At 39.9% G+C, this 15,806-nt stretch overlaps 2 protein-coding genes across 5 annotated transcripts in view; one reads left to right on the forward strand and one right to left on the reverse strand.

The window, feature by feature from the left end:
* The window catches only part of lnx2a (ligand of numb-protein X 2a), a 25,871-nt gene extending 17,762 nt beyond the window's left edge, over positions 1-8,109 (forward strand). For all 3 annotated transcript variants that reach the window (XM_062021843.1, XM_062021844.1, XM_062021845.1), the window contains 4 exons: positions 31-196; positions 266-491; positions 4,977-5,135; positions 7,781-8,109. In XM_062021843.1, coding sequence (XP_061877827.1) covers positions 31-196; positions 266-491; positions 4,977-5,135; positions 7,781-7,916 — 687 coding nt within the window. In that variant the 3' untranslated portion in view covers positions 7,917-8,109. The remainder of the gene's footprint in view (positions 1-30; positions 197-265; positions 492-4,976; positions 5,136-7,780) is intronic.
* On the reverse strand, positions 8,008-13,255 carry gtf3ab (general transcription factor IIIA, b). Of its 2 annotated transcripts, none has more exons than XM_062021847.1 (9): positions 13,078-13,255; positions 12,764-12,852; positions 11,653-11,755; positions 11,496-11,584; positions 11,365-11,438; positions 11,222-11,302; positions 10,932-11,164; positions 8,444-8,497; positions 8,008-8,318 (listed from the first exon to the last, which is right to left on the reverse strand). In XM_062021847.1, the coding sequence occupies exons 1-9, from the start codon at positions 13,189-13,191 to the stop codon at positions 8,181-8,183; spliced, it is 975 nt and encodes a 324-aa protein (XP_061877831.1). In that variant the 5' UTR covers positions 13,192-13,255; the 3' UTR covers positions 8,008-8,180. The 2 variants fall into 2 exon arrangements, with proteins under 2 accessions (XP_061877831.1, XP_061877830.1); XM_062021846.1 differs by having other exon boundaries at positions 8,411-8,497.
* Between the last annotated feature and the right edge of the window lie 2,551 nt (positions 13,256-15,806).

Raw genomic sequence — 15,806 nt, forward strand, 5'->3', positions numbered from 1 at the left:
GCATGAAGCAGCAGCGTGTGTGTTTTGCAGGACGTCACCTGCCAGGAGAAGCACATCACTGTGAAGAAAGAACCCCTGGAGTCTCTGGGCATGACGGTGGCAGGGGGGCGGGGCAGCAAAAGCGGCGAGCTGCCCATCTTCGTCACCAGCGTCCAACCGCACGGCTGCTTGTCCAGGGACGGGCGAATCAAGCGAGGTGACTCGGGCGACGACAACAAGCGGGAAACCTGCTCTTCTTCTTCTTCTTCTTCTTCTTCTTCTTCAGGCGACGTCCTGCTGAGCATCAACGGCCAGGACTTGACCTCCCTGAGCCACGGCGAGGCGGTGGGCACGCTGAAGACCAGCGCCGCCTCGCCCTCGGTGCAGCTGAGGGTGCTGGAGGTCAGCGTGGTGGAGCAGCGCCACCGCGACCAGCTGCTGCCGCACGCTCACGACTGCGACTTTGACGCCAACTGGTCGCCCTCCTGGGTCATGTGGCTCGGCCTGCCCAGGTGAGCTCGCACCTTTCACACCTTCTCGCACGCTGCAAGAAACCGGACGCAGGAAGTAGCTCGCGGGCTCGCCAACAAATATCAAACTAACTATTTTGCCTCCCAGTTGACTTCCTGTTTTCTTTTGACAAACCAGGAAGTGATTGCTGGCAAAGAAAAATATGATTCTACACGTATTGTAGGAATATGACTTCTTTTCAAGGGTTAATTAATCATGTCCGACTATCTTACGCCAGTGTGTGAACCAGGAAGTAGTCTGCTAGCCAGTAAATCATCATGTAGTAATAATAATAATCATTGTGTGAACCAGGAAGTAGTCTGCTAGCCAGTAAATCATCATGTAGTAATAATAATAATCATTGTGTGAACCAGGAAGTAGTCTGCTAGCCAGTAAATCATCATGTAGTAATAATAATAATCATTGTGTGAACCAGGAAGTAGTCTGCTAGCCAGTAAATCATCATGTAGTAATAATAATAATCATTGTGTGAACCAGGAAGTAGTCTGCTAGCCAGTAAATCATCATGTAGTAATAATAATAATCATTGTGTGAACCAGGAAGTAGTCTGCTAGTCAGTATATCATCATGTAGTAATAATAATAATCATTGTGTGAACCAGGAAGTAGTCTGCTAGTCAGTAAATCATCATGTAGTAATAATAATAATCATTGTGTGAACCAGGAAGTAGTCTGCTAGCCAGTAAATCATCATGTAGTAATAATAATAATCATTGTGTGAACCAGGAAGTAGTCTGCTAGCCAGTAAATCATCATGTAGTAATAAAAATAATAATAATAATAATCATTGTGTGAACCAGGAAGTAGTCTGCTAGTCAGTAAATCATCATGTAGTAATAATAATAATAATAATAATAATAATAATCATTGTGTGAACCAGGAAGTAGTCTGCTAGCCAGTAAATCATCATGTAGTAATAATAATAATAATAATAATAATAATAATCATTGTGTGAACCAGGAAGTAGTCTGCTAGCCAGTAAATCATCATGTAGTAATAATAATAATAATAATAATAGTCCTTGTGTGAACCAGGAAGTAGTCTGCTAGCCAGTAAATCATCATGTAGTAATAATAATAATAATCCTTGTGTGAACCAGGAAGTAGTCTGCTAGCCAGTAAATCATCATGTAGTAATAATAATAATAATAATAATCATTGTGTGAACCAGGAAGTAGTCTGCTAGCCAGTAAATCATCATGTAGTAATAATAATAATAATAATAATAATAATAATCATTGTGTGAACCAAGAAGTAGTCTGCTAGTCAGTAAATCATCTTGTAATAATAATAATAATCATTGTGTGAACCAGGAAGTAGTCTGCTAGCCAGTAAATCATCATGTAGTAATAATAGTAATAATAATAATAATAATAATAATAATCATTGTGTGAACCAGGAAGTAGTCTGCTAGCCAGTAAATCATCATGTAGTAATAATAATAATAATAATAATAATCATTGTGTGAACCAGGAAGTAGTCTGCTAGCCAGTAAATCATCATGTAGTAATAATAATAATAATAATAATAATCCTTGTGTGAACCAGGAAGTAGTCTGCTAGCCAGTAAATCATCATGTAGTAATAATAATAATAATCCTTGTGTGAACCAGGAAGTAGTCTGCTAGCCAGTAAAACATCATGTAGTAATAATAATAATAATAATAATCATTGTGTGAACCAGGAAGTAGTCTGCTAGCCAGTAAATCATCATGTAGTAATAATAATAATAATAATAATAATCCTTGTGTGAACCAGGAAGTAGTCTGCTAGCCAGTAAATCATGTAGTAATAATAATAATAATAATAATAATAATAATAATCATTGTGTGAACCAGGAAGTTGTCTGCTAGCCAGTAAATCATCATGTAGTAATAATAATAATCATTGTGTGAACCAGGAAGTAGTCTGCTAGCCAGTAAATCATCATGTAGTAATAATAGTAATAATAATAATAATAATAATAATCATTGTGTGAACCAGGAAGTAGTCTGCTAGCCAGTAAATCATCATGTAGTAATAATAATAATAATAATAATAATCATTGTGTGAACCAGGAAGTAGTCTGCTAGCCAGTAAATCATCATGTAGTAATAATAATAATAATAATAATAATCCTTGTGTGAACCAGGAAGTAGTCTGCTAGCCAGTAAATCATCATGTAGTAATAATAATAATAATCCTTGTGTGAACCAGGAAGTAGTCTGCTAGCCAGTAAAACATCATGTAGTAATAATAATAATAATAATAATCATTGTGTGAACCAGGAAGTAGTCTGCTAGCCAGTAAATCATCATGTAGTAATAATAATAATGATAATAATAATCCTTGTGTGAACCAGGAAGTAGTCTGCTAGCCAGTAAATCATCATGTAGTAATAATAATAATCATTGTGTGAACCAAGAAGTAGTCTGCTAGCCAGTAAATCATCATGTAGTAATAATAATAATAATCCTTGTGTGAACCAGGAAGTAGTCTGCTAGCCAGTAAATCATCATGTAGTAATAATAATAATAATAATAATCATTGTGTGAACCAAGAAGTAGTCTGCTAGCCAGTAAATCATCATGTAGTAATAATAATAATAATAATAATAATAATAATAATAATCATTGTGTGAACCAGGAAGTAGTCTGCTAGCCAGTAAATCATCATGTAGTAATTATTATTATTATTATTATTATTATTATTATCATTGTGTGAACCAGGAAGTAGTCTGCTAGCCAGTAAATCATCATGTAGTAATAATAATAATAATAATAATAATAATAATAATAATCATTGTGTGAACCAGGAAGTAGTCTGCTAGCCAGTAAATCATCATGTAGTAATAATAATAATAATAATAATAATAATAATCATTGTGTGAACCAAGAAGTAGTCTGCTAGTCAGTAAATCATCATGTAATAATAATAATAATCATTGTGTGAACCAGGAAGTAGTCTGCTAGCCAGTAAATCATCATGTAGTAGTAATAATAATAATAATAATAATAATAATAATAATAATAATCATTGTGTGAACCAGGAAGTAGTCTGCTAGCCAGTAAATCATCATGTAGTAATAATAATAATAATAATAATAATCCTTGTGTGAACCAGGAAGTAGTCTGCTAGCCAGTAAATCATCATGTAGTAATTATTATTATTATTATTATTATTATTATTATCATTGTGTGAACCAGGAAGTAGTCTGCTAGCCAGTAAATCATCATGTAGTAATAATAATAATAATAATCATTGTGTGAACCAGGAAGTAGTCTGCTAGCCAGTAAATCATCATGTAGTAATAATAATAATAATAATAATAATAATAATCATTGTGTGAACCAAGAAGTAGTCTGCTAGTCAGTAAATCATCATGTAATAATAATAATAATCATTGTGTGAACCAGGAAGTAGTCTGCTAGCCAGTAAATCATCATGTAGTAATAATAATAATAATAATAATAATCATTGTGTGAACCAGGAAGTAGTCTGCTAGCCAGTAAATCATCATGTAGTAATAATAATAATAATAATAATAATCCTTGTGTGAACCAGGAAGTAGTCTGCTAGCCAGTAAATCATCATGTAGTAATAATAATAATAATAATAATAATAATAATAATAATCATTGTGTGAACCAGGAAGTAGTCTGCTAGCCAGTAAATCATCATGTAGTAATAATAATAATAATAATAATAATCCTTGTGTGAACCAGGAAGTAGTCTGCTAGCCAGTAAATCATCATGTAGTAATAATAATAATAATAATAATAATAATAATAATAATCATTGTGTGAACCAGGAAGTAGTCTGCTAGCCAGTAAATCATCATGTAGTAATAATAATAATAATAATAATAATCATTGTGTGAACCAGGAAGTAGTCTGCTAGCCAGTAAATCATCATGTAGTAATAATAATAATAATAATAATAATCCTTGTGTGAACCAGGAAGTAGTCTGCTAGCCAGTAAATCATCATGTAGTAATAATAATAATAATAATAATAATAATAATAATAATCATTGTGTGAACCAGGAAGTAGTCTGCTAGCCAGTAAATCATCATGTAGTAATAATAATAATAATAATAATAATCCTTGTGTGAACCAGGAAGTAGTCTGCTAGCCAGTAAATCATCATGTAGTAATAATAATAATAATCCTTGTGTGAACCAGGAAGTAGTCTGCTAGCCAGTAAATCATCATGTAGTAAGCCATTTTACACCCAAATATAATTCTCTGTTCTCTGGGAAGCAGGGGGAATATTTTCATGTTGTCATAGGAGACCCAGTTTGACATTTTATTGACTGATAAAGAGAGGAACTGTTCTCCACAACAAAGTTGGAGGAAAGGAAGTATCAAACATGTGTTTCCTGTCAGGCAGCATCCATGTCCTCCAACGAACACGGCGAGGTGCCGCTGGTGTTGCATCCTTCTGTGTGAGTGCGCCCCACAAACAGAAGCTTTGTGCTTTGTGCTGCAGCTCCCTGCACAGCAGTCACCACATCGTGCTGCGCAGGAGCCACCCTGGCAGCTGGGGCTTCAGTATTGTGGGCGGCTACGAAGAAAGCCACGCCAACCAGGCCTTCTTCATCAAGACCATCGTCCTCGGCACGCCGGCGTACTACGACGGACGCCTCAAGTGAGTCATGGCCTCCTCCATGACGCGGGTGCAGGGCCGGCTCCTGGCATGCACAAACGTGCTTGAGTTCCATGCTTGAAGCAGGTAGCAAGGAATCAATGAGTACTACCTTGTAGAAATTCACGTCAAATCAAACGGGGCTTGGTATCGAAACCTTTGTTGCATGTGCACCGGTTCAAACACTTGGCGAGCAAACAAGCAGTCCAATACTCAGATTGGACGCAGCCGGGCTACCCAGAGGTCATGTTCCGGCTGGCATTGCCAACAAAGCAAGCATACCTGATATTGACACCGCTCTAAATTAAGGCTCCACTTTTCAAAATGCGCTAGCTTGATGCTAATTTACATTGGATATGCCATAGACATGTTACAGATTAGCATTAGCGATGCATATTTCAACACGTCTAGCTTCAATGAAAACTACAACTAAGTTGCACATTACAATCAATCAGCTGGTGTGTAATACTGTTAGTACAATACTTACAGTACAATCACTTTGTAGGACTCAACAAGACGAGCACATTCAAGTCAACAACACTCCATATACGCTGCTGCCATCTAACGTCTTGGAATTGCAAGTGCAACCCACCTGGTTCAGCCCCTGCTTCTGTTCCACCTGGGACTCGAACCTGAGTCCTCCTGTATGGGTGTGCGAGGCACCGAGCGGTCAACTCCGCGTCCGGCGGAAGCTCTTAAGGAGGCAGGGATTTAGGGCTACTAGTGTAGACCGGGCACAGCTTGCATCTGGAACAGTATCAGTCAGGTCACAAGATAGTCCACTACAATAACAACCTTCATCTGGAACAGTATCAGTCAGGTCACAAGATAGTCCACAACAATAACAACCTTCATCTGGAACAGTATCAGTCAGGTCACAAGATAGTCCACAACAATAACAACCTTCATCTGGAACAGTATCAGTCAGGTCACAAGATAGTCCACAACAATAACAACCTTCATCTGGAACAGTATCAGTCAGGTCACAAGATAGTCCACAACAATAACAACCTTCATCTGGAACAGTATCAGTCAGGTCACAAGATAGTCCACAACAATAACAACCTTCATCTGGAACAGTATCAGTCAGGTCACAAGATAGTCCACAACAATAACAACCTTCATCTGGAACAGTATCAGTCAGGTCACAAGATAGTCCACAACAATAACAACCTTCATCTGGAACAGTATCAGTCAGGTCACAAGATAGTCCACAACAATAACAACCTTCATCTGGAACAGTATCAGTCAGGTCACAAGATAGTCCACAACAATAACAACCTTCATCTGGAACAGTATCAGTCAGGTCACAAGATAGTCCACTACAATAACAACTTTCATCTGGAACAGTATCAGTCAGGTCACAAGATAGTTAATAGGAACCTTCATCTGAAACAGTATCAGTCAGGTCACAAGATAGTCAATAGGAACCTTCATCTGGAACAGTATCAGTCAGGTCACAAGATAGTCAATAGGAACCCTCATCTGGAACAGTATCAGTCAGGTCCCAAGATAGTTAATAGGAACCTTCATCTGGAACAGTATCAGTCAGGTCACAACAATATCTTGTGACCTGACTGATACTAGTCCACAACAATAGCAACTGTCATCTGGCACAGTATCAGTCACTGTGCACTATCTTGTGTCCTAGTCCACTGCGACTGATACTGTGCCAGATGAAGGTTGCTATTGTTGTGGACTAGTATCAGTCAGGTTACAAGATGTTGTGACCTGACTGATCCTGTTCCAGATGAAGGTTGCTGTGGACTATCTTGTGACCTGACTGATACTGTTCCAGATGAAGGTTGTTATTGTTGTGGACTAACAACCTTCATCTGGAACAGTATAGTCCCAAGATATTCCACAGCGACTGATACTGTGCCAGATGAAGGTTGCTATTTTTGTGGACTAGTATCAGTCAGGTCACGAGATAGTCCACAACAATGTGACATCAAAGGTGAAGCAGAGAAGTAGTACATAACAGGAAATGAGCGCCCCCCAGAGTACAGGAGGCACACAGTAGTGGAATTAGACAACTTGGACTTCACACATTAGACAAATCAGACTAATTTAGTCAATGGAAACATTAAATACAAATGATTGTTTTGAACAATGTTTCAGATAGTACAAGTAAAATATTGAACTATTTCAGTAGATTTGACAAAAAGAAAGTAAACCGTGAGAGGGGGGGGGGGGGGGTTAAGGCCAATGGTGTCTCCTGGGAGGGGGAGAGAGAGGACAGCTAAGGCCGTTAGTAAAACGTCCATTATAAAACCCATTAGAAGATGACCTTTGACCAAAGAGACAAATCCAACATTAGTGATCTGAGAAGGTGGTTTAGGACACATCCCAGCAAGCACCAAGACTGTGTACAGGGTCATAAAGAGGTCTTTGGAAGACAAAGTCTAAGACTCAAACTGGTTTTAACAAGAGGTTGAAGTTCTTGTCTTGACACAAAAGTACCAACATTGGTTCTGTCAGGTCCCGGCCTGGAGTCCAGGTATGGTCTGAAATGAAAGGTGGCATCCCTCACCTCAACCCTGAGGGGGCACATGTTTAGCAACGTGGTCTTCTCTAAAGTGACACTTGGAGCCGGACAGGTAACCTCACCTGTGTTGCCATGACAACGTCACCCGTGTGCCCTGCAGGTGTGGAGACATGATCGTGGCCGTCAACAACCTGTCCACAGCAGGAATGAGCCACTCGGCGCTGGTGCCCATGCTGAAGGAGCAACGCAGCAGAGTGGCTCTGACCGTGGTCTCCTGGCCCGGCAGCCTGGTGTAGGACCAGAACCTTCTAGTCCGAGGACAGATAGTGCCATGCCTTCCACAGACTGTTCATCTCACACTTCAGTGGACCTTGGAAGACCTCCTGACCTGAGGTCTTATTAATATTCATGAGTAACCTGCCCTCCATCACCATGACAACCAGCTGTACTTTTATACATGTCCTATTTCTTTAATAAATATAAGTCCATTTGCAGTAGAAGTGAAGTTTTAATTGATTCAACAAAAGAATTAGCCAACAAAAACACTTTAGTAAACTAATCTAACAGCCTGAAGATGGTGGATCATCCAACCGTGTGCTCTGCAGTTTAGATGATGGTGGATCATCCAACCGTGTGCTCTGCAGTTTAGAAGACAGCAGCTGTGCCTGTGCTGCGCTCCACCCCTTCTTTGGAAGCTTCTGGAACATTTGAGAAGAGATGACGAGTGAGAGAACTTTCCACACCAAAGTTGTGGCAGCATTTGATCAGAAAGTGTCAAATGATCCTTAACCTTGTTGGAGCAAGAAGGAGATGACAAACTGACCTTCATCTTCTTCTTGAAGGGATCGTGCAGCACACCATGTCTCCACAGACTCTCCTGCAACAAAGTTAGGGAAAGGCTGAAACATCTGAAGGTCCAAGGAGGTTGTGGTGCTCACATTCTTCAACGTTTCAATGAAACATCTGAAGGAGGTTGTGGTGCTCACCTTCAACATTCCAATGAAACATCTGGAGGTTGTGGTGCTCACCTTCTTCAACGTTTCAATGAAACATCTGAAGGAGGTTGTGGTGCTCACCTTCTTCAACGTTCCAATGAAACATCTGGAGGTTGTGGTGCTCACCTTCTTCAACGTTTCAATGAAACATCTGAAGGAGGTTGTGGTGCTCACCTTCTTCAACATTCCAATGAAACATCTGGAGGAGGTTGTGGTGCTCACCTTCAACATTCCAATGAAACATCTGAAGGAGGTTGTGGTGCTCACCTTCTTCAACATTCCAATGAAACATCTGGAGGAGGTTGTGGTGCTCACCTTCTTCAACATTCCAATGAAACATCTGAAGGAGGTTGTGGTGCTCACCTTCTTCAATGTTTCAATGAAACATCTGGAGGTTGTGGTGCTCACCTTCAACATTCCAATGAAACATCTGGAGGTTGTGGTGCTCACCTTCTTCAACGTTTCAATGAAACATCTGAAGGAGGTTGTGGTGCTCACCTTCAACGTTTCAATGAAACATCTGAAGGAAGTTGTGGTGCTCACCTTCTTCAACATTCCAATGAAACATCTGGAGGTTGTGGTGCTCACCTTCTTCAACGTTTCAATGAAACATCTGGAGGTTGTGGTGCTCACCTTCTTCAACATTCCAATGAAACATCTGGAGGTTGTGGTGCTCACCTTCTTCAACGTTTCAATGAAACATCTGAAGGAGGTTGTGGTGCTCACCTTCTTCAACATTCCAATGAAACATCTGAAGGAGGTTGTGGTGCTCACCTTCTTCAATGTTTCAATGAAACATCTGGAGGTTGTGGTGCTCACCTTCTTCAACATTCCAATGAAACATCTGGAGGTTGTGGTGCTCACCTTCTTCAACGTTTCAATGAAACATCTGAAGGAGGTTGTGGTGCTCACCTTCAACGTTTCAATGAAACATCTGAAGGAAGTTGTGGTGCTCACCTTCTTCAACATTCCAATGAAACATCTGAAGGAGGTTGTGGTGCTCACCTTCTTCAACATTCTAATGAAACATCTGGAGGTTGTGGTGCTCACCTTCTTCAACATTCCAATGAAACATCTGAAGGAGGTTGTGGTGCTCACCTTCTTCAACATTCTAATGAAACATCTGGAGGTTGTGGTGCTCACCTCCTTCAAAATTCCAATGAAACATCTGAAGGAGGTTGTGGTGCTCACCTTCTTCAATGTTTCAATGAAACATCTGAAGGAGGTTGTGGTGCTCACCTTCTTCAATGTTTCAATGAAACATCTGGAGGAGGTTGTGGTGCTCACCTTCTTCAATGTTTCAATGAAACATCTGGAGGAGGTTGTGGTGCTCACCTTCAACATTCTAATGAAACATCTGAAGGAGGTTGTGGTGCTCACCTTCTTCAACATTCTAATGAAACATCTGGAGGTTGTGGTGCTCACCTCCTTCAAAATTCCAATGAAACATCTGGAGGTTGTGGTGCTCACCTCCTTCAAAATTCCAATGAAACATCTGGAGGTTGTGGTGCTCACCTTCTTCAATGTTTCAATGAAACATCTGAAGGAGGTTGTGGTGCTCACCTTCTTCAATGTTTCAATGAAACATCTGGAGGAGGTTGTGGTGCTCACCTTCAACATTCTAATGAAACATCTGAAGGAGGTTGTGGTGCTCACCTTCTTCAACATTCCAATGAAACATCTGAAGGAGGTTGTGGTGCTCACCTTCTTCAACATTCCAATGAAACATCTGGAGGAGGTTGTGGTGCTCACCTTCTTCAACATTCCAATGAAACATCTGGAGGAGGTTGTGGTGCTCACCTTCTTCAACATTCCAATGAAACATCTGAAGGAGGTTGTGGTGCTCACCTTCTTCAATGTTTCAATGAAACATCTGAAGGAGGTTGTGGTGCTCACCTTCTTCAATGTTTCAATGAAACATCTGAAGGAGGTTGTGGTGCTCACCTTCTTCAATGTTTCAATGAAACATCTGGAGGAGGTTGTGGTGCTCACCTTCAACATTCTAATGAAACATCTGAAGGAGGTTGTGGTGCTCACCTTCTTCAACATTTCAATGAAACATCTGGAGGAGGTTGTGGTGCTCACCTTCTTCAACATTCCAATGAAACATCTGAAGGAGGTTGTGGTGCTCACCTTCTTCAATGTTTCAATGAAACATCTGAAGGAGGTTGTGGTGCTCACCTTCAACATTCTAATGAAACATCTGAAGGAGGTTGTGGTGCTCACCTTCTTCAACATTTCAATGAAACATCTGGAGGAGGTTGTGGTGCTCACCTTCTTCAACATTAGAAGGTCCAGGGATGTTGTGGCACTCACCTTCATGGCAAAGCTTCTCCCACAGCCCACGACAGCACAGCTGAAGTTCTTCTTGCCCTCGTGGTCTCCCAGGACGTGACTGTCCAGGTGGAAGCGGCTGCCAAAGGTCTTGTTGCAGTCTTCTCGAGGACACGCAAAGCATTTCTTGTCTCCTCCGTGGCGGCGACGCTCGTGCTGGTGCAGGAACCAGGCGATGTTGAAGGTCTTCTCGCAGGTCTGGCACACCAACTTGACTGCAGAACAGAAGGTGTGACAGGTCTGCAGCACAACACACATGGCCTCCATCTCACCTCTGTGCTGGGTCCTGTGCTTCTGATACTCGGACCAGGTCTTTCCCAGGAAGGCACACAGGTCCTCCTGGCACTGGTACCCTGCAGAACACCTGGTCAGCTTCACACCTGCTTCAGAATCAGGAGCAAACGCTGGTGCTCACCTGTGTGCACCTTCTTGTGGTGCCTCAGCTTGCCCAGGGAGGAAAACTCTCTCCTGCAGCCGTCCTCCAGACAACTAAAGACAGGTGGGTCAGGTGAAAGGTGGGGAGAAGATGGTTTGCCATGGTCTTACTGAAAGGGCAGAAGGTCTTGGTGTTCTCCAATGTGGGCCTTCAGCTGAAACTTCTTCTTGAAGTCCTTCTTGCAGCCTTCATGCTGACACTGAGGAACAAGACAAGGTGCTGAAGCAAGAACACAACATGGTGCTCATCACTTGTCCAAGAACTTGCTCTCAGGCTCTTGGTCCTGGTCTTGGTCTTGTGGACTCCAGCCATGTGCTTCTTCAAGTTGTCGTGTCCAGCCAAGACTTCAGAACATTCCTCAACCAGACACCTGCAGAACAACAATTAAAGAGCTCAGGTGGTCCTAATTGACTTTGCGCAGGTGGAACACGCCAACAGGTTGAAGTCCCGCCTCTAGTGGCGTGTCTAGTCCCGCCTCTAGTGGCGTGTCTAGTCCCGCCTCTAGTGGCGTGTCTAGTCCAGCCTCTAGTGGCGTGTCTAGTCCAGCCTCTAGTGGCGTGTCTAGTCCCGCCTCTAGTGGCGTGTCTAGTCCCGCCTCTAGTGGCGTGTCTAGTCCCGCCTCTAGTGGCGTGTCTAGTCCCGCCTCTAGTGGCGTGTCTAGTCCCGCCTCTAGTGGCGTGTCTAGTCCCGCCTCTAGTGGCGTGTCTAGTCCCGCCTCTAGTGGCGTGTCTAGTCCCGCCTCTAGTGGCGTGTCTAGTCCCGCCTCTAGTGGCGTGTCTAGTCCCGCCTCTAGTGGCGTGTCTAGTCCCGCCTCTAGTGGCGTGTCTAGTCCCGCCTCTAGTGGCGTGTCTAGTCCAGCCTCTAGTGGCGTGTCTAGTCCCGCCTCTAGTGGCGTGTCAAGTCCAGCCTCTAGTGGCGTGTCAAGTCCAGCCTCTAGTGGCGTGTCTAGTCCAGCCTCTAGTGGCGTGTCTAGTCCAGCCTCTAGTGGCGTGTCTAGTCTCACCTTTGTGGGGGGGTCAAGTCTCACCTATGTGTGGGGGTCAAGTCTCACCTATGTGTGGGGGTCAAGTCTCACCTTTGTGGGGGGTCAAGTCTCACCTATGTGTGGGGGTCAAGTCTCACCTTTGTGGGGGGGTCAAGTCTTACCTATGTGGGGGGGTCAAGTCTCACCTGTAGGGGGTCAAGTCTTACCTATGTAGGGGGGTCAAGTCTCACCTATGTGGGGGGTCAAGTCTCACCTGTAGGGGGTCAAGTCTCACCTTTGTGGGGGAGTCAAGTCTTACCTTTGTGGGGGGGTCAAGTCTTACCTATGTGGGGGGGTCAAGTCTCACCTATGTGGGGGGTCAAGTCTCACCTATGTGGGGGGGTCAAGTCTCACCTGTGTGGTTGGCTGTGAAGAAGCTGATGTGTGTCCAGCAAGTAGCGAGAGGAGAAGCACTGGTCACAGCTCTCACAGGTGAAGGTGTTCTAATGAGGGACACATGAAACACAGCAACTTACCTGGAGGTCATGCACACCTGTGAGTCACTCACCTGGAGGTCATGCACACCTGTGAGTCACTCACCTGGAGGTCATGCACACCTGTGAGTCACTCACCTGGAGGTCATGCACACCTGTGAGTCACTCACCTGGAGGTCATGCACACCTGTGAGTCACTCACCTGGAGGTCATGCACACCTGTGAGTCACTCACCTGTCCTGTGTGTTGGCAAAGGTGGGCATCGAGCTTCCAGGCCTTTGAGAAGGTGGCTTTGCAGTCCAAAAAGGTGCAGGTGTAACTTCTTGGAGCCTGCAGCCGTTCCCCCATCTTGGATCCAATGTTTGTGTGAAAAGGGGCAGGACAATTACTGACCTACACCTGGCTGCTCACCTGTGCTTCATTTAACTTGGCGGACTCAACCACTTGTCAGAACACCAGGGGAGTTCACACAAGACATGATGGACAACTTGGATCCTATTGATTGATTTATTGATGGATTCCAGCCTGAAACACACAATACACATGATATATATATACAGTTAATATATATATATATATATATATATATATATATATATATATATATATATATTTATATGTATATATATATGTATATATATACATATACAAACATATATATGTGTATATATATACAGTATATATATATATATATATATATACATATACAAACATATGTACTGTATGTGTATATATATATATATATATATACATATACAAACATATATATGTGCATATATATATATATACATATACAAACATATATATGTGCATATATTTATATATATACATACAGTATATATATGTATATATATATATATATATATATATATATATATATATATATTGCTCTGGAGAGGGAAGTCTGGGGGTCTTTGCTGGAGCTGTTGTCCCCGCGACCCGATTCCGGATAAGCGGTTGAAGATGGATGGATGGATATATATATATACACATATACAAACATATACTGTATATGTATACATTTTATATATATATATACATTTTATATATAAATATACATTATATATAATGTATATATTTCATATAATATATATATACTGTATATATATATATATATACATACATATACAAACATATATATGTGTATATATACACATATACAAACATATATATGTATATATATATACATGCTATATTTATATATACAGTATATATATACATTATATTTATGTATATATATACATATAATATATATAATGTATATATTTCATATAATATATATATACATATAATATATATAATGTATATGTTTCATATAATATATATATATATATGTATATATATATATATATGTGTGTGTATATATGTATACATATATATATATGTATATATATATATATATATATATATATATATATATACATATATATATATATATATATATATATATATATATATATATATATATATATATATATATATATATATATATATATATAAGTGAAAACAGTTCCACTGTAAAAAGGTACTTCCACTATAAGAAGTTTGTTCCACTATAAGAAGTTTTATCCACTATTAAGAAGTTTGTTCCACTATAAGAAGTTTGTTCCACTATAAGAAGTTTTATCCACTATTAAGAAGTTTGTTCCACTATAAGAAGTTTTATCCACTATTAAGGAGTTTGTTCCACTATAAGAAGTTTGTTCCACTATAAGAAGTTTTATCCACTATAATTAATGTGTTCCACTATAAGAAGTTTGCTCCACTATAAGAAGTTTTATCCACTATAAGAAATGTGTTCCAATATAAGAAGTTTGTTCCACTATAAGAAGTTTGTTCCTCTATAAGAAGTTTTATCCACTATTAAGAAGTTTGTTCCACTATAAGAAGTTTTATCCACTATTAAGGAGTTTGTTCCACTATAAGAAGTTTGTTCCACTATAAGAAGTTTGTTCCACTATAAGAAGTTTGTTCCACTATAAGAAGTTTTATCCACTATTAAGAAGTTTGTTCCACTATAAGAAGTTTTATCCACTATTAAGGAGTTTGTTCCACTATAAGAAGTTTGTTCCACTATAAGAAGTTTTATCCACTATAATTAATGTGTTCCACTATAAGAAGTTTGCTCCACTATAAGAAGTTTTATCCACTATAAGAAATGTGTTCCAATATAAGAAGTTTGTTCCTCTATAAGAAGTTTTATCCACTATTAAGAAGTTTGTTCCACTATAAGAAGTTTTATCCACTATTAAGAAGTTTGTTCCACTATAAGAAGTTTGTTCCACTATAAGAAGTTTGTTACACTATAAGAAGTTTTATCCACTATTAAGAAGTTTGTTCCACTATAAGAAGTTTTATCCACTATTAAGGAGTTTGTTCCACTATAAGAAGTTTGTTCCACTATAAGAAGTTTTATCCACTATAATTAATGTGTTCCACTATAAGAAGTTTGCTCCACTATAAGAAGTTTTATCCACTATAAGAAATGTGTTCCAATATAAGAAGTTTGTTCCACTATAAGAAGTTTTATCCACTATTAAGAAGTTTGTTCCTCTATAAGAAGTTTTATCCACTATTAAGGAGTTTGTTCCACTATAAGAAGTTTGTTCCACTATAAGAAGTTTTATCCACTATAATTAATGTGTTCCACTATAAGAAGTTTGCTCCACTATAAGAAGTTTTATCCACTATAAGAAATGTGTTCCAATATAAGAAGTTTGTTCCACTATAAGAAGTTTTATCCACTATTAAGAAGTTTGTTCCACTATAAGAAGTTTGTTCCACTATAAGAAGTTTTATCCACTTTTAAGAAGTTTGTTCCACTATAAGAAGTTTGTTCCACTATAAGAAGTTTTATCCACTATAATTAATGTGTTCCACTATAAGAAGTTTGCTCCACTATAAGAAGTTTTATCCACTATAAGAAATGTGTTCCAATATAAGAAGTTTGTTCCACTATAAGA

Source organism: Entelurus aequoreus, linkage group LG15, assembly GCF_033978785.1.
Source record: "Entelurus aequoreus isolate RoL-2023_Sb linkage group LG15, RoL_Eaeq_v1.1, whole genome shotgun sequence".
NCBI classification, from domain to species: domain Eukaryota; kingdom Metazoa; phylum Chordata; class Actinopteri; order Syngnathiformes; family Syngnathidae; genus Entelurus; species Entelurus aequoreus.